The sequence below is a fragment of the Chaetodon auriga genome, chromosome 7, assembly GCF_051107435.1.
Source record: "Chaetodon auriga isolate fChaAug3 chromosome 7, fChaAug3.hap1, whole genome shotgun sequence".
NCBI classification, from domain to species: domain Eukaryota; kingdom Metazoa; phylum Chordata; class Actinopteri; order Chaetodontiformes; family Chaetodontidae; genus Chaetodon; species Chaetodon auriga.
Window position 1 is genome coordinate 4822595 of NC_135080.1, and position 19402 is coordinate 4841996.

General features: G+C 43.1%; 2 protein-coding genes across 4 annotated transcripts; one reads left to right on the forward strand and one right to left on the reverse strand.

Moving 5' to 3' along the window:
- lpar6a (lysophosphatidic acid receptor 6a) lies at positions 1 to 4864 on the forward strand. Of its 2 annotated transcripts, none has more exons than XM_076734194.1 (2): positions 1 to 68; positions 3032 to 4858. In XM_076734194.1, exons 1-2 carry the CDS (start codon positions 49 to 51, stop codon positions 4098 to 4100), a joined length of 1089 nt encoding a protein of 362 aa, XP_076590309.1. In that variant the 5' UTR covers positions 1 to 48; the 3' UTR covers positions 4101 to 4858. The 2 variants fall into 2 exon arrangements, with proteins under 2 accessions (XP_076590309.1, XP_076590308.1); XM_076734193.1 differs by lacking the exon at positions 1 to 68 and adding an exon at positions 2195 to 2655 and having other exon boundaries at positions 3032 to 4864.
- A 9440-nt stretch (positions 4865 to 14304) lies between these two features.
- Positions 14305 to 19402, reverse strand: nek3 (NIMA related kinase 3). Of its 2 annotated transcripts, none has more exons than XM_076734328.1 (13): positions 19078 to 19402; positions 18632 to 18725; positions 18418 to 18515; positions 18234 to 18317; positions 17676 to 17743; positions 17476 to 17562; positions 16806 to 16860; positions 16348 to 16548; positions 15937 to 16051; positions 15588 to 15755; positions 15365 to 15496; positions 15115 to 15232; positions 14305 to 14673 (listed from the first exon to the last, which is right to left on the reverse strand). In XM_076734328.1, the coding sequence occupies exons 1-13, from the start codon at positions 19192 to 19194 to the stop codon at positions 14607 to 14609; spliced, it is 1404 nt and encodes a 467-aa protein (XP_076590443.1). In that variant the 5' UTR covers positions 19195 to 19402; the 3' UTR covers positions 14305 to 14606. The 2 variants fall into 2 exon arrangements, with proteins under 2 accessions (XP_076590443.1, XP_076590444.1); XM_076734329.1 differs by having other exon boundaries at positions 19009 to 19140.

The window sequence follows — 19402 nt, forward strand, 5'->3', positions numbered from 1 at the left end:
TGATTAACACTAGTTGCATAGAGCAATACATTTTTGGGCTGACACTGAATGACTCAAATCCCAAAGAGGTAAGTAACAAACACAGTAAGAACCCAACCCTGGAGCTTTTACAGTATTGAATTAGGATGCAGCTATGTGCTGGTTTGCAGCACATTTAATCAGCTGTATTGGTCTCAGGACCTAATCGGGCCCCAGGCTGATTTGGATATGTTACCAGATGCGTTCAGTAGAACCAACTCGCTGTGTTTAGTCTGTGTCAAACACCAGACAAACCTCTTCTGCTTTGGGTTTCAAGTGTCTATCAGTTCAGATGTAGCATTACCAAAGTTTATGTTGCAGCTTTTTTGTTGTGGTTGTTTTTATTTGTCAAATATGAAGACACAGTCAAATTTGTAACCATGTCTGAGCACACGTTTGCCGGCCACTGACGATTTACACAGCGATGTCATGTCACCTACTATCTTTCTCATGCATTTTTCTCTTGTGTATGAAAGCCTTCAGTCTTGGCCTTGGGGGTGCCAGACAGTTTCCTGGCATTGTGAGAAATTTAACAGTCCAGGGATTTCAGGCACATGTTTTTGTTTAGCGACCACATACTTGCATGGGAAGAGCTTGTTTTTATGTGCTGGATGGAACTATTTTGTGAGTGAAAGACAATAGTACAGGTCTTTCTATTTTCTTGAACATTTCACTCTAGCCTTGATGATGTTTGTTTTGTGGTGGACTGACAAAGAGCAGCACACTGGCCATAAAACACCCACTGTCTCTTTGATTCTCTGCAAGATTTCCCTTCATTTGTTCGGCTATTATTGGTAACTCTGTGAAGTCAAAATGAGCCATTTTTGGAATGTCACGTTTAGTGTCATATCACAGGAGTCCACTTCCAAATAGGGAAATATTATTAGAACCAATAAAAGGCTGAGGAACGAGTGGCTCTTATGTTTGTGTGGTTTTATTCAGATGTGAGCTTGTTCGTTGGGAAACAGGTGGTTTACTTCCTCTTTGAGACAGTAACAGCCATCTAACACAAATGCACTCAAACAATTTCCACTGTTCACACTGCTGAACAAGAAGCAGCACTTTTAAGTTGCCTGAAACTAATTATTTCTAAACTTCACATTCCTCCCTGCAAAGCTACTTCACTCCCGACAAAGGGCCCTTATGTTTTTACAGACTGCCAAGTGTGGAGTTTCTACAGGACGAGTTGAATGCTTTTGCACAGAGCACTTAGAAGAGAAAGCTGTGGGCACGGACTGACAAGGCCTGAATAGAGAAAGCTTTCTGTTCTGTCTTACTTCCAGTGTGCCTTGCAGAATAAAAGTCTGCTTCTTGAGCAGAGCTGCAGCCCACACAGACTGTCCAAAACAACAAATCAGTTCAAGTTTCTTGTACCTTCCATCAGACCGGTGGAGGCAGTCACCTCAGGCGCTTGCAGGGTTTTAGTGAACTTCTCAGGCACTTTTGACCTCCTGTCTTTGTTAACAACTTGACTGATGAAGAAAAAACAAACCACAATCCATTTAAAGGATACTATCTGCATTTTAGGTAAATGTACTTTGTTACATTCCACCACTGATGCTGAGGGTTGTAAAAAGTTTGAGAAGTACCAGGAACAAAGAAATAAATCTTTAGGCCTTTGAACTTTATTCATCAGATCACAGTTTAGACAAAAAAGGAGCTGAAGAATCAATGAAGAGCTGGCATGTCAGTATGATTATCATAAAGTTATGTTTCTCATAACTCCTAATTCAGCTTAATGAAGTGCATAAGTGCATAATGACGCACTTAATAAGCTTTAATATTTGAAAACTCTACTAAATGCCTCATAAAGACACAATTTAAACTCTACGATAAGCCCAATATCGGTGGTATAACACTTAATATTGTATTTTTAACATTTGTTCACTCACTGATCAAATAAGAATGGCTCAAAACATTTATTTCAAATATGTATCATGCATCAAGATGTGTTTATACACTACTGACTCTATTCCAGCTAAATGTGAGCGCTTGCTTTTGATGAATTCCCTCACAATGCAGAGTTGTTTGGGTTGATTCCTCCTTTAACTGTAACAGCAGACAAAGGAGTAGGAGGAGTTAGACGGGAGGCAGTGGGAGGAGTTACTACAGCTGCACTCTCTTCCACTCAAAGCACAAAAACTGCCTGTGATACCGGCACAAAGGAGAAGTGGAACTGTCTGAGCGTGAGGCATGCTGAGTCAAAGCCGGTTCAGAGAGAGAGAGAGACAAGCTGAAGAAACAGAGAGAGAGAGAGAAGTAGCTACTGAGTGACTCAGTTAGAAGTGAAGGGACAGGAAACAGACCCTGAGGACAAACAGTGCAACACACTCACATTGTGACACACAGACCGAGAGCAGGGGCTCCAGAGGAGCTTCAGTTCTGCTGCTGAAGAGAAGAAGCCTGGTAGTTTGTGGTCAGGACCTTGTGAGAGTTGGACGGCTAATGACAAGTTTGCTGGTTTGGAACTGAAAAGGACAAAAACACAGGACTGAGTCGTGACAAAGAGAATGGATTTTGCCATGACAGCATCTTTCTAACGGACCTGACTGTGGATATGCCATCATTCCTTTTGTGGACTCCGCAGCTCGTGGTGGTTCAGGACTTCTTGAGTGAAAAGGAGACACATTTGTTTGAGTAAGTAAAGCTCAGCCTCTAACTCGTGGAGTGCAGCCTGGTTGAGAGACAGGGCAGGGGGAGGGGAGGACGCTTCAGCCTGAGTCTCTGTCCTCCGGGAGGGGTCTTTTCAACATGATGTAACCCCAAAATAACGACATCAAGACGGGTGGTAACCACGCTGACCATGTGCAGCAGTCCTCTCTAACATGGACAGAAACCTTTGTGCCAATGGCCTGAATTCTCAGATGACAGTGTGCCCTTCAGTGTATCCTGGTTTTGGGCTGTTCAGTGTTTTACTCTCCATTCATGGTGAATTCTTTGTTCAAGGCAGCCCTTTCATTATATAGCCATTACATAACAGACACCCCTCATCTCTCCACTCTTTGTCTCTCAGAATGTACAACAACACTGAAAACAACTCAGCAAACGCCCCTACCTGCATCAAGAACGATGGCTTCAAATACCCATTGTACAGCACTATCTTCAGCATTGTGTTTGTCGTGGGACTGATCACCAACGTTGTGGCCATTTACATATTCACCTGCTCTCTCAAGCTGAGGAACGAGACCACGACTTACATGATGAACTTGGTCGTGTCTGACCTGCTGTTTGTCTTCACGCTGCCTCTGAGGGTCTTCTACTTCATCAACCAGAACTGGCCTTTTGGAAGCATGCTCTGCAAGTTCTCTGTCTCACTGTTCTACACCAACATGTATGGCAGCATGCTCTTTCTCACCTGCATTAGTGTGGATCGCTTTTTAGCCATTGTGTACCCTTTTCGTTCAAGGGCGCTCAGGACCAAGCGCAATGCAAGGATAGTGTGTATTGCTGTATGGGTGCTCGTGCTTTCTGGGAGCCTCCCCACAGGGTTCATGTTGGACACCACCTCACGTGAGAACACCAAGACCAACGCCACCTTCTGCTTCGAGAACTTCTCCTCCAACCAGTGGAAATCTCACCTGTCTAAGGTGGTGATCTTCATAGAGACAGTGGGCTTCATCATCCCGCTTCTACTCAACGTATGTTGCTCCATCATGGTGCTGCAGACCCTGCGTCGCCCCCAAACCGTCAGTCAAGGGGGGAAGCTGAACAAAACAAAGATCCTACGCATGATAATTGTGCACCTCTTTATTTTTTGTTTTTGCTTCATTCCCTACAATGTAAACTTGGTTTTCTATGCTCTGGTCCGCACTAAGACTTTAAAAGGATGCTTTGTGGAGTCGGTGGTCCGAACCATCTACCCAATAGCCCTCTGCATTGCTGTGTCCAACTGCTGCTTTGATCCCATTGTTTACTACTTCACCTCGGAGACTATTCAGAACTCCATCAAGAGGAAGTCTCAGGTCAACCGTTCGTATGATGTCAAGTTCTCCGAGGCCCTGCAGTCAGAAACCAGCTCCAACCTGCAGTGCAGCCTGAGGAATCTCAAAGCTAAAGTCTTCCACAATGAGTCCTCAGTGTGATGCTGGGGTTGCTACGCTCAACATGAGATGTGTTAAAATCCGTCCTTCCACAGAAAAACAAACCTCCTTCAGACCGTTGTCTGGATTTGTCAGAGAGGTTTTTGAAGCACCTGCCAGAGAAGTATTATTTGATCTCAGTCATCATCTCAGGGCAAATGTCTGGACCTGTCACTGACAGCCTCCGCTCTGTAGTATTACTGCTACATGACCCTTTGTTCACGTGGATTTGTTATTACCACTTACCAATTTCCCTTTCCTGTGGAATATACTGTAATTGTGTTAAGCACAATTACTCTGCCAGTGACCTGGAAGGGAATGTGATTACTGAACAGCAGGACTGTTATGGTATTGAATGCTACATGTGCCTGTAAATCTGTACATTTCTGTGGTAAGTTGCGGTGCTAATTCTAGAGTAGTGTCTATTAAATTAACATAAATTGATATCAAGCTATAGATTGTACAGGGCTTTGCTTTTCTTCTGTTTTGTTTTGTTGTGAATTATGAATAGTTCACAGAAGTGCCTTTTTTGTTCTGGCAGCATTTCATTGACTTTATAGACCATTAAATGCACTGACACAGAATCCCACATACTGCACTCATGCCACAGTAATGAATAAAAGTCATGTACTGTTTAAAACAAATGATTGCAGTTGAAACCTTTTGTCATTTAAATGGAGAAAATCATATCTTTTGACAGTAGGATGTAAATAATTTGTTGTACAATACTTGTTTATTTACTGTGTTAAACCTTGTGACACCACGAGACAAACAGGTGTGACTTCACTTCATTCATTTAACAGTTAAACCACCGCTCTTATATTTGTCCTGTATGCAAAAGAGGAGGCAAATAAGTGGAAGTAGAAATTCTGATGGAGACTGTCAGACTCCCACTGGGGAGGGCCAGCTTCCTCTGTCGCAACCAGTGGTGGAGGAGAATAAGTTTTCATGAACCAAACACACTCTTCACATTTTGAGGCAAACTTTAGATATTTATGTATGTAAATGTGGTGTGAGAACCACCAAGTCAAGAACAGCATAACTCTACTGTATTCAGTAATGATATTGGCTTTAACATAAAGTGGATAAGTTGGTACAAGAGTGGAACTAAAGCTGTATAGCGCCTTTTATGTTTTAAATAACGGAGGTAGTAATTCCATTTTATCATCCTGTGACATCTTGTTTCCCTCCTGACAAGGACATGGTGTTTTTAATGCCGTCACTGACAAGGTTAGTCCTCTACACCAGAACAGTACAGTCAGTGCAGCTACACAATAAATCAGGAAGCCTCTGCCAAAAAACAAACAAACAAACAAAAACTATGATAAGTGTGTCCTGTTTGCAATTTACTAGAAAACAGATGTGAGAAATATTAATCCTGCTGTGGACAAATTTACAAGTGATATGCCATCAGTGAGGAGTCAACACAGCGTGAGAGTGCATAACAGAAAGCACATGGCGCTCTAACTTTATTGACATAGCCTGAAGGTCAGTCAGTGGCCCTTTATTCATAACCCACCTATAACTCTGGTTCTGAGGCCACGTGAGCAAGTCAAGGACGGGGTTAAACACCTGGGTTGTTATGAAAACAAACAAGTACAATTTGACACTGAAGCGGTTCACGTCATCTGTGCAGGAGGTCATATCAAAGTGACCTCTTCACCTGAGCAGCAGCCACTCAGCCACATGCTTAACCTACCGAGCATCATGAACTATAACTTGTTTAGGATGGCCCAGACATCTTGCTGACGACATCATTGATTAAACATGTTAAACTGTATGACTGAGCCAGGTGGTGTGTATTCAGCACATAAAGCCGTTATCTGACCACCAGCCGTTCGTGGCTGTTGTCCTCCAGGCCAAAGGTCAGGGCAGAGACAGAGAGGGACACACAGAGGAAATCAGTTTCAATGTAATTAAGTTATGCAGATAAATTTATCATGCACCAAGAGCAAATAAAAAAAAAAAAGATTCAGCACTTTCCTCAAATAGAATGATGAGTGTAACTAGGAATTTCTTAATTGCTCCCAATTTACAATGAGCATGTTGCTTAATGTCAACAACATGAAGTTTTGTATACACTAAAGTCTTCTGGTTGTATGAGCTGTCTGTATCAGGGCTTGGACCCCTCATGTGAGCCCAGCAGGCTCTTCTTCATACGCAGCAGTTATCTAATCAGCCTGACCTCTCCTTCTCAGCAGGCTGCAGGGTGAGAAAGCACAGACGCCACACGGCTTGTCCTCACATACATTCTGTTCTACATTGTGCTGGTACTTTCAGATGGGAGCGCTCATCAAAGCGTCGTACGGTACAAGATGGACCAAAGATCTGTGAAATGTTAATGTACGAGTGATGCAGAGAACATATAAAACATTTACAGTGGTAAACATTTAACTTTATTATTATATCTACTGAACAAAATGTTCACATAAACCAGCCTTTAGGGATACGTCACATAAATAAGTCATTTTTAAGTGACTGCTGAAATCCTCCAAGGTTATACAAAACAAAAACAGTGTTTTGGCTGAGTAGTCGTCTACATCAGGGTCAGCACAGTCAGTACTATCCTTCAAGTCTTAGTGGAGACAAAAACAAGTCTGGATCTAGCCTTTTACTCAAAGCTTCAGGTTTTTATTCCCCTGTGGTACATCCAGCGTGTTTTCTCCAATGAACCTCTTAATGGCTGCTTTGAAGTTCTGTCAGTCCCAACTGACTGGAGATCCTCTGGTGTGTTGAGAACTCGTGTCAGGAGTGATTTCTGCTGGGGCTTTAACAGGGACCTCAGTATGTGTGCGCTTTCGGGGAAGACGAGGTTGGGCTGGGAAGGGGGTGAGATCGGCCTGAGGTCTTCATCCTCAGATTCACTCCACAGCTCTGGATCACATGACAAGGGAAGTGCCTGTCCCACTGAATGGATTGGGGGGGAAGGGGTCTCTGCAGAAGATAATCAACCATTTTCCCTGCATTGCTCACAGGATGCATTTAGGAGGAAATGGCCGTTATTACCCTGATATGGCCAGTGCTCACTTCAATATCTGCACTATTTTCCCACAATTACACCAGAATCACATTCCACTTCTCTGGTATTTACAGTCCCACCTTGGTTTTGGGATAAACAGGTATTATTATCGCTCTATAAAAAGTTTGTCACCCTCTGGGGGTCCAGATTACTTACTTGCAAAAACAACTTTCCTGACTGGGAAGGAGAAGGCAATAAAAGCACACAATGTGGGAGACAGAACCTTGCCTTAATAATCATTCGTCAGGATGTGGTTTGACAAAAAAGAAGGATCTTGTTTGTGCTTGCACAACAGCCTCGCTCATCTTAAAATCGGAGGCAGCACTGAGCTAATAAGTGGACTGGACTCAATGTCTGCAAGGAGGGAGGTAGGCTACATAGCTGCACCAACCAGTCACATGTAATCCTCCTTAACTCCCTGTCGCCTCGGACCATAAACAGGCCTTATCGATGCCTGGAAGAGTTATTTGACCAGATCAGCCCTTGGTTGCGTAACATCTTAGGAATGAAACAGAAAGCATTAAGCAGAATGTTGATATAACACTCCCTTCGTAACGGTACTGTGATGTTTACAAAAACATGCATGCAGCACGCAAGTGTCTGGCTTGTTAAGAACGTGTGTGTTTTAGCAATGCAGACAGGAAATGAAATTGGGACATTTCAGCCACGTTTGACAAAGTGTGTGTGCACAATGGCCATCATTGTTTTTTCATCGACCGGATGAGTGTTTACCTTAAGGCAAGAATTCAGAGCCTGTTAGTGCCTGAAAATGGTGGCTGGAGCATGTGTGACATTGGTACAGGAACTTGTGAAATTATCTTAGATCTGACAGACAATGATTGCACTGTGGCTCAAAGTGAGAAAAGCCAAGCCTGGCGTACTTTGATTTTAATCAACAACAGATAAATGGGAAAATTAGTAATTCACTTCTTCCACTGTGTGAGTGTGTGGGCATATGACATCATCAAACATGTTGAAATACCTCGGAAGTGCATCCACAATTTTCTGTTAAACCGAGAAACCACAAGTCACAGCATGAAATGGGACTCGTAGGAAGATGGGTGTTAGCAGAAATCCATTTAGTGAGTCCAGCTGGGTTTCCCATACACTCTCATTTCGTAATCCTGAGTGCTTATACACACTGACGCACACTGTGGCACTCATTCTTTTGGGCTGACACATTTATTTGCTGAAAAACCCTGGTTCATTAAAGTGCTGCACCCCTACCCCAAATACATACACTGTACATACACGAGAGAGTACATCAAATCTTGTGCCATGCCTCAGTCCCAGTGTTTCAGCCTGACTGAACATGGTATTACAGTCTGTTGGAGAAAAAAAATGTTATGATTAGGTGCGTTCTGCTTGGTGGGACAGGTTGGGTTTTCCTTAACTGGGAGTCTTTCCTCTGGAAACTGCTGGGGATTTAAACACTGTCTGACGAGCCAATGTGAACACATTAATCCTCTCCTGTTGCTGCAGCTTCTAACCAGGGAGGACAGCCCACTGGTGCGACTGACTCCTGAGAGAAAGGAGAGGTCACTGGATCAAAACCCGACAACAGCTCCATGTCCTCTCAGAGCACCCCTGGAGCAGTAAAATGTACTTTTAGAAAATGTAATATGTTCATGCTGAATATGACATCACAGTGTGACATTTGAGTGTTTGCAGTTTCATTATGATCATGTAAAAGGACATTATCTAACATGACAATGTGAAAACTTACAGGAATAATTCCAGTAAGTTCTTATAATTAAGTAATAATTTGGTTTAGTGTTTCACATTAACATAATAACATTTCATTTGCGGCCATTTTAGAGGGGCACATTGTCATATTTTAAGGAGTTACCTCTTTTATTACCTGCTGGTTGTTACTGCAGCTCTTGAGAAATGCAGAATCCTTATCTGCATGTTTACTGTACATAGCTGCAGTCGTGTTAAAGTATGAAACTGAACTGAAGAACTGAAGGTTGAAATCCACCTATCAAGCTTTACACAGCACATGGCAGTATTATTGATACCTGGGCCCCACTAATACTACAGCACAGAGTCATAAACAAATGCCCATAGCACACTCCGCAGCACAAGCACACATAAAAGCTGACGCTTACAGGTCAGCTTTGAGGTCAGCATGTTCCCCATGAGGAATTTCCACAGAGCCTCTCAGACCACACAATACTTTCCCTCTCTGCCTTGGCAGAATTCTGTCTCCTTTAACCACAGAAAACCACTATTTATTTCTCCAGTAAGGTGATGTCCTCATTTGCTCCACCCATTCTTGTCCGTAAGCCACAGTCCTTAGTAAGATTCAATTGTATTTATTGTTTACTCTACAAAGTCCTGTTTTTGGAAAAGGATTTATTCTTCCCAAAAGAACATTGCAAGTTCCTCAAACTTAAACGTGGAATGCTTAAAATGTGACCTCCACATCCTTATGAACCAGGCTCCTGGAGAGGCTCCTAATTTATTGGCACTCTGGCTTCAGGGTGGGACGGACACCGCTGATTGATACCCCGAGGTTATCTGAGTCCGAAAAGAAAACACACAATTAGCCTCACCTAACGGACAGATAAGGCTAAGATAGTTCCACTGGGCACAGAGGTACCATCAAAGAGAGGCACAAGGATCTGATCATCATTTTCTGATTGTGTTATTTCTCTTGTTTTCCATTAATGTCATATTAAGGGAACGTTTTGCAAGTTTTAGCTCCTTAACAAAAAATACCTTAGCACCACAACTATAATTTGCAAACCAGTCCCTGGGGTTTACAATTTTTTCTTTATTTTCCCCTACCGGTCTTCCGATTTTCATATTAATTTATGCATTTTATAAAAATGCCTTGTTTGAGTTGTGTAATCCATTAAAGTGAACATTTAAGTTTCAAGATTCTGTGAAATGATTTCCACCCCACCTGGAAATGAATGGAAGCTGATGGCTGCTTCAACAAAATATGTTCCAAAATCTAGTTTGCAAAATTGTTGCCAATAATAATATCATATATATGTGATTTAATTAATGGGCCTCGACATGAAACATCACCAGTATGCCTCCTTCGACACATTTGAAACGCCCACACTTTCAGCATCCGGAACAGAGCAGTCTACGCTTTGGTCTTCACTGTGTGAAACATTTCCAGTGATGCAAACGGTGTGTTTCTGGTGAGTCCAAGTGGCGTGACTGAGACATTAACATTTCACTCATCACTGATCATTCTGTCTTTTTTGATCTCCTGCAGCATGAATGCACCCTTTTAGATCAATGAGGTATAAATATCACACGAGGCTGAGTGATATGATTCATGCTGGGGCCCGCACTATCAGTAGTAGTATCCTTTTTAAAGCATTGCATATCCAGCAGATGAATTAGTCTGTGTGAAGCTCAACATTGTGCTTCACTGATAGACAAATATAACATACTGGCTCATTAAAAAAAAAATCTTTTACTGTTAGTCTAACCAAATAGCAAACAGAACTAAAGAGCAAAGCTGTACTGCAGGCCTGCAGCCCTCCTCACTGTGGGTGTGTTCACTGCAGGAGATTCTCTGCTTCAAGCTTGCACAGCCAGTACAGCAAATGCAAAGTAATTCTTTCTGTAGGATGTAAACACTGATAAGATGATAAGGTGGCATGTTTCAAATAAAAAGCAAAGGAGCAGCTGAAGTTTGAGGGTGGGGGAGGGCTGAATGAAAGTTGATATTTAGATCAAAGTGTAGATCAGAGAAGGGATAAGCAGCAAGAGTTCAAATTCACTCTCGACTCTTAACATCAAAAGAGAAAAAAGAAACTACAAGTGCAAGAGCTCAAGCTGGAATACATTCTTTTTGAGAAATTCACTGGAAATTTTCACCTTGAGCTGCTCACAACTGGTTAAGTAATATCTGAAAATCTGTTGCCGCCAATTCACACAGTTCCAGTCTGTGTGTGTCTGTGAGAACTGCAAAAGGGGAAGTGTGTACCGCCTGGCTTGAATAAGTGAGCGTGCAAGGGAGGAGGAGCTGAACTTCACAACTTCAAATGAGATTAAAAATACAAAGATTCAGTATCATCAGGTACCCAAAAAGTGACATTGTTGCATCCCTAAAAAAGGTACAACCACATGTCAGGTTTAAATACACTTGAATGTCACAACATCAAAAAATGTAAAGCAGCTGATTTCAGTAAACAGCATGTAGGCTACACGAGGAAAGCTACGAAAGAGTCTGTTTAAAGTCTTTACTGCTATTGATCTATTATTGGCTAAAAGGAAGGACGGCAACGGCACAGGCCAGCAGAGCCTGTGACCCTGCTTTGAGGTGGATCAGGAACCGTCAGGAGGCAACAGGCGTGCGAGCCACAAACAATGGCAGCGTTTAAAACCGCAAACAGCCCGACAACCTGCACAGAGCCGGCGCTGTCTTGCTTCACATAACCCGGGGTCTAAATTTAACTGTTCATGACCTTTTTGCTTTGAGCGGCTGATGAATTGCAGAGTTCCACGACAAACCCCACTTGGCCACAGCGGTCTCTATTGTCTGATACAGAGCAACAAAACACTGACAGGAGACAATGGAGGGTCACTGCAGAGGGCTTGAAATAATCATAACAATGACAGCTCCCATATTTACAGTTGCAAGGAGACTCCCAACTGCAGGCCCTAAGTGCTTTGTTATTAACAGGATGAGCTGCTCCCCATGTAGAATAAACAGCACTTTTTACCGAGTGAGTCATGGTTGCGGGTTTCATTGTTTCCTTCACTGTGGTTGATACCAGTGAGGCTACAAATGTCTACTAAAACCTTAAATTTGGCCCAGAAACTGACATAGCTGAATGTCTAAAAAAAAAAAGAAAAAAAGAAAAAAGAAAACTGACAGAGTTTAGCAGAAAATGCCTGTCTAAGCATCAGTAGCCAGACGGGGATCACTGGGTCATCTTGCATCTGCAGAGCTCTTCCTGAGTGAAGCTACGGCAACAAAAACAGGCACTGTGACAGGCAGACGGGGGGGGGGGGGGGGGGGGGGGGGCAGAGATTGCCACAGATAACAAGCATCAATATTTCATCCAGGGTGGTGACAGAAACTGAGGGTCGAGGTGTGCAGGCAATCTCCCCAAAAGCCAAAATGAAAGGTCCTCTGTGCATCATTTGATAAGAGGGGAAGTCGCTTGATTGTTTGCTATCAGGTCACCACGGTGAGCAGGAAGAAAATCAATGGAGCTCTTCAGATTAGACGCGTGGTGAGAGATGCAGCCTCGCTGTGACTCTGAGCAGATACTGAAATACAGGATGTAGCACGTTTTAAGATGATTAAGACATGTACATACAATGCACAGAGAAAGAGGAAATACATTACGCTGCATGCCTCAGTTTCACTTATTCCTGTGTGCAGCTCACACACGAGGCTCAACATGAAGGCGCTGTGGTTTTGCTTGCACTAACAACGACACAGCAGCATGGTCAGAGGCATTGACACCTCACACTGGTGTTGTGGCACATTTCATTTCTCAGTGTCCTTTCTTAGTCACTGCTGAGTTGTATCATCAGACAGATTCAAGATACTTTAAAAGCTGCATTTCAACTTTGACCTCACAGGCCCACTGTTAGCACTCAGTGTAGGAGTGCTGCACAAATGAGCAATTCATTCAAAGAGAAATGTCTTTTTTGGCCCATTTATAGCCAATGAGATACAACAGACACGACTTCACATCCTTCCTGCAAGAGGAAGCTCCTGTTCATCTGCTTGTTTCGCTCCACATTTCTGAAGCACAACTTCATAAAACTGTTCCGTTACGCATTTTTTCATTTCAAGCCAGGTCTTGCATTCTTGACCCAGTGTTTGAAGGGGTGGGCAAAATAAAAGGAACACCTGCAGAATTTCATGCAAACTAAAAGTCCTGCAGTAAATACTTTCTATGATGTTTTATTTAAGTGCAACACAGTATGAGATGCACAGAGTGACAACTACAGCTCCCAAAAAACATAATCCTTATGACAGCCTTCAAGCACCCCTCTGTTTACATTCGATGGCTGAGCTATAAAGACGCTGTTCAGTTCATCATGGGCACTCATGGGAGACCCTCCTATCTGCAGGACACACATCATGGTGGTGTTGTAGCTCAGTTGTGCTACACCACTTTATCTGTATCTTTGCTACACATGGACATCTTTGGAGGTACAAGGGGAAACAGAGTAAGAAGAAAAAGGCAGGGGGCTAGAGTGTGAGTCCTGGAGGGGGATTCAATGTGGCTTCAAGATAAGGGGCGAGCCGCAGCCCCGGGCTTCCTCAATAAAACACATTATGGGCAGATATCTGGCAAAGACTCTCATATAGCTAAGTCCTGCTGTCTGCCAGTAGGAGGCTTCAGTCAGCGGAGGAACTTTGGCAGCAGGATAATCCATCTCTGGTGTGACTGTTGGTGAATCAGCATCATTATGGTTTTGTTGACTCAAGGGTCTATAGTATCTATATCCTGTTGAGCCCAAACTGTCATGGGCTTGGCTCAGCTTTTCTTTTACTGTTGCCAACATGTGGTTAAGCTATTGTCGGCATGTATTTGCTTTTAATTTGGCAAAACAAAGAGAGTAACTGGCTCTACTTGTTCCCTTATATTAAATGTCTTTATGCTCTTCAGGGTGCCCTGAAATTCATGTATAAGCATGACGAGCACTCCCGGATTTATCTGACTTCCGTTGAGTCTTCATATCAAAAGGATTTCAACCTTGGTGTAACTGCTGTATATCTGAGGCAGAACTAGCTTTTCTCACTACAACCATTGACAGGAGCTTCACACCAGTCATTTCAACTCCACCTAGTGGTACATAATCAACATTTGCTGCAGGAAACACCAGCACTGTCATCTCTGTGTCTGTGCTATTGCGGTCACAGCAAATTAAAAATAACATGGCAGCTGAAGGTTCCAGATGTATGATTTGTTTGTGTCTGGCCGAGAGAATAAAAGACAAAGAATACCAATGAGAGAACATGTTTAGACTACGTTTGATATTGCAGAGGAAATAGACATCAAAAGGTACGGGCGGGCTCAAAATGGTGTGACCCCATGGAGACCCAGCTGCTCTGAATCTAATATTTCCTGCTTCCCCGACAAGCCAAACAGAAGCTTCCAGACGGCTTCAATCTGCTGGGAATGTTATCATTGGTGACCTGGACAATACTGAGCAGATGTTCAAATCAAATGAGAGACAGAGCACACAAACAAAGCTCAACAAAAGGGTTTTATGACAACAAGCTGAACCATATTCAATTCAAACTTTAGTGTGTTCGTTACAGCCGTGTGGTCAAATTCACAAGAATCAGTGCAGCGCTTGAAACATACAATATAAAACTTTGTCTCAGCTTAATCAGGTTTTTGTGTACTTATATATACAAGTATTTATAAGAGCAATACTTGGTCCTATATACATCAAGAGAAATGATTTTGGCATGTGCAATCAGTGTTTTAAAGGAATGTAAACATTCATGACGGCCTTTTGATTGTGAAGGCTAAAGGAATGAGGATTTATTGTTGTGAAAACATTTTCTCAACTTCTTCTATCCAGTCACATGGAGATTCTTCCTCAAAGTCTCTGAAGAGAGGACAAAAAGCACAATTTTTGTTTTTTCATTATGTCCTTTACAGCCCATCCTCTCTGCTTTGGAAGCTCAGAAACGTGAGTTAAAAGCAGTGTTACTTCATTATTATTCCTTTTGTTGGCTACATATCCTTATTTTGAAAAAAGGAAAAATGACCAATAAGCATCACATCATTCCCGCCACGTCCACATTTTATCAAAACCGACACATTAGCCCTTAGTATCTTTACGAGACTTGTACATGACGGCTACACCATACAAAATCAGTGCTAATGCACTTTAAAACTCCATTAGGGACATCAAACGTCAGGGCGTCTGAATAAAAGTACTTCCCTTTTTCTCCTGCTGATGAACTGTATGATCAGTCAGACTGGATCAAATATACTCATCCTCAGTAAAACACGTTAAATACAGCTATAAGTGAGGGTTACTTACGTGTCCTCGTCGTCAGAGCGAGGCTGAAACCGGTCCTCATCTACAGCCACTTCCGGCTCAGGGCCGTCAGTGTCGTCACCCTGCGGCTGGGAGAGGGGTCCGACCAGAGGGCTGTCCCCTGTAAACAGAAACCACAACACCACAGAGGCCCTTTTATATCATCCACTGCACTCACATATTCCTAGAAAGGGTGAAATGTCATGCACATTCGGTTACGGGAGTGTTGATTATATCAAAGCACCACGCAGACCTCCTCTGTTTATTAAAAAGGTGCTGAAGGCTCTGCTCAGCTCGGCCTTCTCCAGCAGACTCAGAAGCCTCTCAGGAGGATTCTTGTCCCATCGTCTCCTTTGCCTGCTGTCCTCCGGCTCCTCTGACACACCTGGAAAAACAGGAAAACAACTGATACCTTCGTTATCAAACTTGAATTCTGTCCAAATGAGGAAGTGAAAGCTCTGCTGCTGCTGCCATACTTGCATGAGTGGAGCCCGTGAGGGTCTGGCTGTTTGATGTCATGCTGTCAGCTGAGATGAGGCTGGCATTGGTTAACATCTGCCTCACGGTGTCTGATGGCTCAGAGGGCCACTGCTTTCGAGGACCCAGCTTTCTGCTTTCACAGTGGGCTTCAGGTAACTCCATACCTGAGGTAAAACGCTCGTTAGGATATGGCTGTGTTGAGTAGGAATGGCTAAGTAATGTGTTATATGGAGTGAAGGAATGGAATACAATGATGACAGTGCTGATGTCCTCACAAAGAGTTCAGAATCACAGCAGTACATCCTTTTTTCATGACCACTCTGTTTACTTTGATTTGGACTCTACCTTCCAACGTTGATGTTTTTATTAAACTCTTCTCTCCCAGAAGCGTAGCCACCTTCACTCCCTCTTCTCTGTTCCATCCACCCGAGCGCCTTCCCCGTTCCTCCGTCTCTATCGCCTGCAAAAGATTCAAAGCAGCGCAGTAAATCAAACACATAACATGAGCTCTGCGGCCATCTGAACTAACAGCAGCCGGTCAAAGGTCAGATTCCACACTGGGCCACCACAGCAGGGGAAGTTGTGTAAGAGTTTAAATTCTCACTTCAACACTACGTCCTGACAGTGTGCCATTATGATGGATGTGCAGCTATAAAATCACTTCAGGTCCAACTGCTTGAGTGACTGTCACCATGCAGGAAGCTCAGCCGCAAAGAGCTGCACTTCCAAGCGCACAGGAGGTGACTGGGTTTTCACCTGGGAGGGCAGATGTGTACGCAGGAGTCTGGAAACCCGGTGAGAGGTCAGGATGGTGTGCAGGGACGGCCTGTCTTTTGGGTTTGTCTTAAACATCTGCTTGACCAGATACTGCAGCTCATAGGGCAGGTGACTGGGGAGGGGAGGGTATGCACCCCGACACACCTTCAGAATCAGGCTCTTCCAGCTGGATGCTTGGAACTGGACACAAGAAGAAGAGTGAAGATCCCCAGGACAACAAACCACACCCCAACATCTGAGCCACAAAAACACACAGCAGATAATCTAACTCAGGCGAAGACACTGAGCCTCCATCGTTCCACCAGGATACTTCACAGTGTCTCACTGAGCAGTCAGATGACAGCAGAGCTATTTTATAAAATGATTCACTGGCACCATTTGGAGAGAAGCCCTCAGTCAAACTCATGATACATGGAGAGTGGAGGGAGGTGAAATACCGGGTGTCGTAAGGTGCAGAGCTCGTAGAGAACGCAGCCCAGAGACCACACATCGCTGCAGAGCACAGAAACAGAAACATAGAGATGGTTATTCATTCACACCAGACATTCGTCATGTACGGGCACAGTCACCAAGACACAGACTGGTTAACCCACGCACGAGTTACATAATCACTGCTGAAAACTCCTCATTGTTAGTGCGTTTATTGACACATCCAGGCCAGTCTAATGAAAAGCACTGTGTTCACAAGCTGTGAAACTCAAGCCTGGAGTGGAAACATGGACATTTAGGAAAAGTCATGGAATATTTTGAATTAAAAAGTCTGTCTGTTGTCTATTTGTCCGATGACAGTCAAGATATCAGAGTTTCCCTTTTTAAGAACTAATGATGATTTTTGAAAACCATCAGTCCTGTGCTCTACATCCAAAGCAACATTCAAAAATAGATATACTGCATATTGTATCTACTGTCACCTCTATAATATCATAAAACTGCACTGTTGGTTTTGTACAAACTTTAGCCAAACTGTCTGTGCATGCAAACATATTCATACTGTGCTCCTATGTTGTTCTTGGACACGTATCTTAAGACATTAAGCTTTTACTTTTCACGTTTTCATTTGATCTGGTGCCAAAAGAAATGGAGGAAGTCAAACAAACAGTAGCATGCCTCTTGTTGTTGTATGGCTTGTTGTCCCAGATTTCCGGAGCCACGTAATACGGCGTCCCAACATATGTATGAGCGTAGGCCTTTGAGCTGCAACACAATTACAAAAAGTAGCCACAGTTAAAATGTAACAGCAGCAAATCATCAATGATCATCAACTTCAAGCAGGCAAACTTTACACTGTTGCCTTTCTCTTGCCGTACCTGTTCAGAATACACGCTGAGCCAAAATCCCCGAGCTTGACTGTCCCATTATCAGTCAGGAAAATGTTCTGGGTAAGAAAATGAAAGAGAAGCGACGATTTAACGTGGAGCCAAAATAAGAGCAGCCAACGATGTCAAAATGATGATATTATACATTAGTGGGAGATAATGTTGTGATCTTATCTCAATCAGCAATTTCATCATTGTTCATTTCACTCCACAGCGCTCACACTGATGAGATTCTATCAACATGCATCCAACCAAAAAACTAAATTACTGACTTCAGAGAACAATCACAAAGAAACTGTGATCATCCTCAGGAGTTCATAACGTCTGTCCTACAAACCTGACTCCACAAAAGTTGCACCGTGTGAAACATGAAATAATAATGAAATATTACACATTCTGCATTATTTATATTTCACACAGCCAACCTTTTTGGAAATGGGGCCAAATTTATAGCCAGACAATAAATGTAAATAACATTTAAATAAGTTGTAAAATCTGTTAATAAGTACAGTAACTAGAAAAAACACTGACGTCTAAAGACTTCTGTACCTTGGACTTCAAATCTCTGTGCAAAACCCGTTTATCATGGATGTGCTTTGCAGCAGCACACATTTGAGCAAACCACCTCAAGATCTGTGGGGAAAAAAACAGATTTAAATGAAACAAAATGGAAAAATAGGAACAAAACAGTAAACTAAAACTGCACAAATGGCTGAAGGTGGTCGAGGCCTACATCATCAACACAGAACTGTGTAGTTTTCTGTTGGCGGATCCTCTGAAGCAGGTCTCCTCCTCTGCAGTACTCCATAACAATACACAGGAGGTCATCAGCTGAAAAAACACAATCACGTCGTCTATTCCGCAATCCAAACAATAATAACTGGATGTCACAAGAGTCCAAAATGTCTTGTCCTAAGTTTTAAAGGGAGTGTCGCGTGTGTGAATACCTTCCAATGCCTCCCTGAAGGCCACAATATTAGGATGCTTCATTCTGGACAGCACGACAGCCTCTCTCCTGCAACTCTCCAATTTGGATAGACTCTATAAAAATGCAAATACAAGTGTGAATGCATTCTCTATTATGCAAAACAAACAGCCTCCACGTCTCAGTGCAGGCAACAATCTGGTAGCTTATCAGCACAGTGCAAATAACATTTCCATATCCGAGCCCGGCTATAACATGACTGTGAATTCAAATACAGTGTGCAGCAATGGAGTTTACAGGCAGGTGCAAATGCAATATATCTTTAATGTTTAATTCACAATTTCATTACAAATCTGAAATTCTTGCTGCACTGGGAGGATCCCATTCAGGTCCAATTACCTGTTCCTCCACCTGTCAGGTGAGGATAAAGTACAGCGTGTACTGCACGTTACTATCTCTTGCAAGTACCTTTGGCAGCTGGATTTCCTTGACCACATACTTTTCCTGACTGCTTTTACACCGAACTAACAAAGCCCGACCGAAAGAGCCTTCGCCGATGACTCTGAGGAGCGAGTATCTCTCCATGGAGCTCCTTCACAAACCACAGAGACCAAAACCACTGACGTTCATGAAGCTACACCGGACGGAGCCGGCGGCAGCGGCACTTTACAGGAGAGATGTCTTCTTTTAGCCGTCAGCGCTCACAGTGAGACTTTCTTAGCGTGTAATGAAAGACTAACAAGAACACAAACACAAACAAACACAAAAACCTTCTTCTTATCGACGCTCAAAT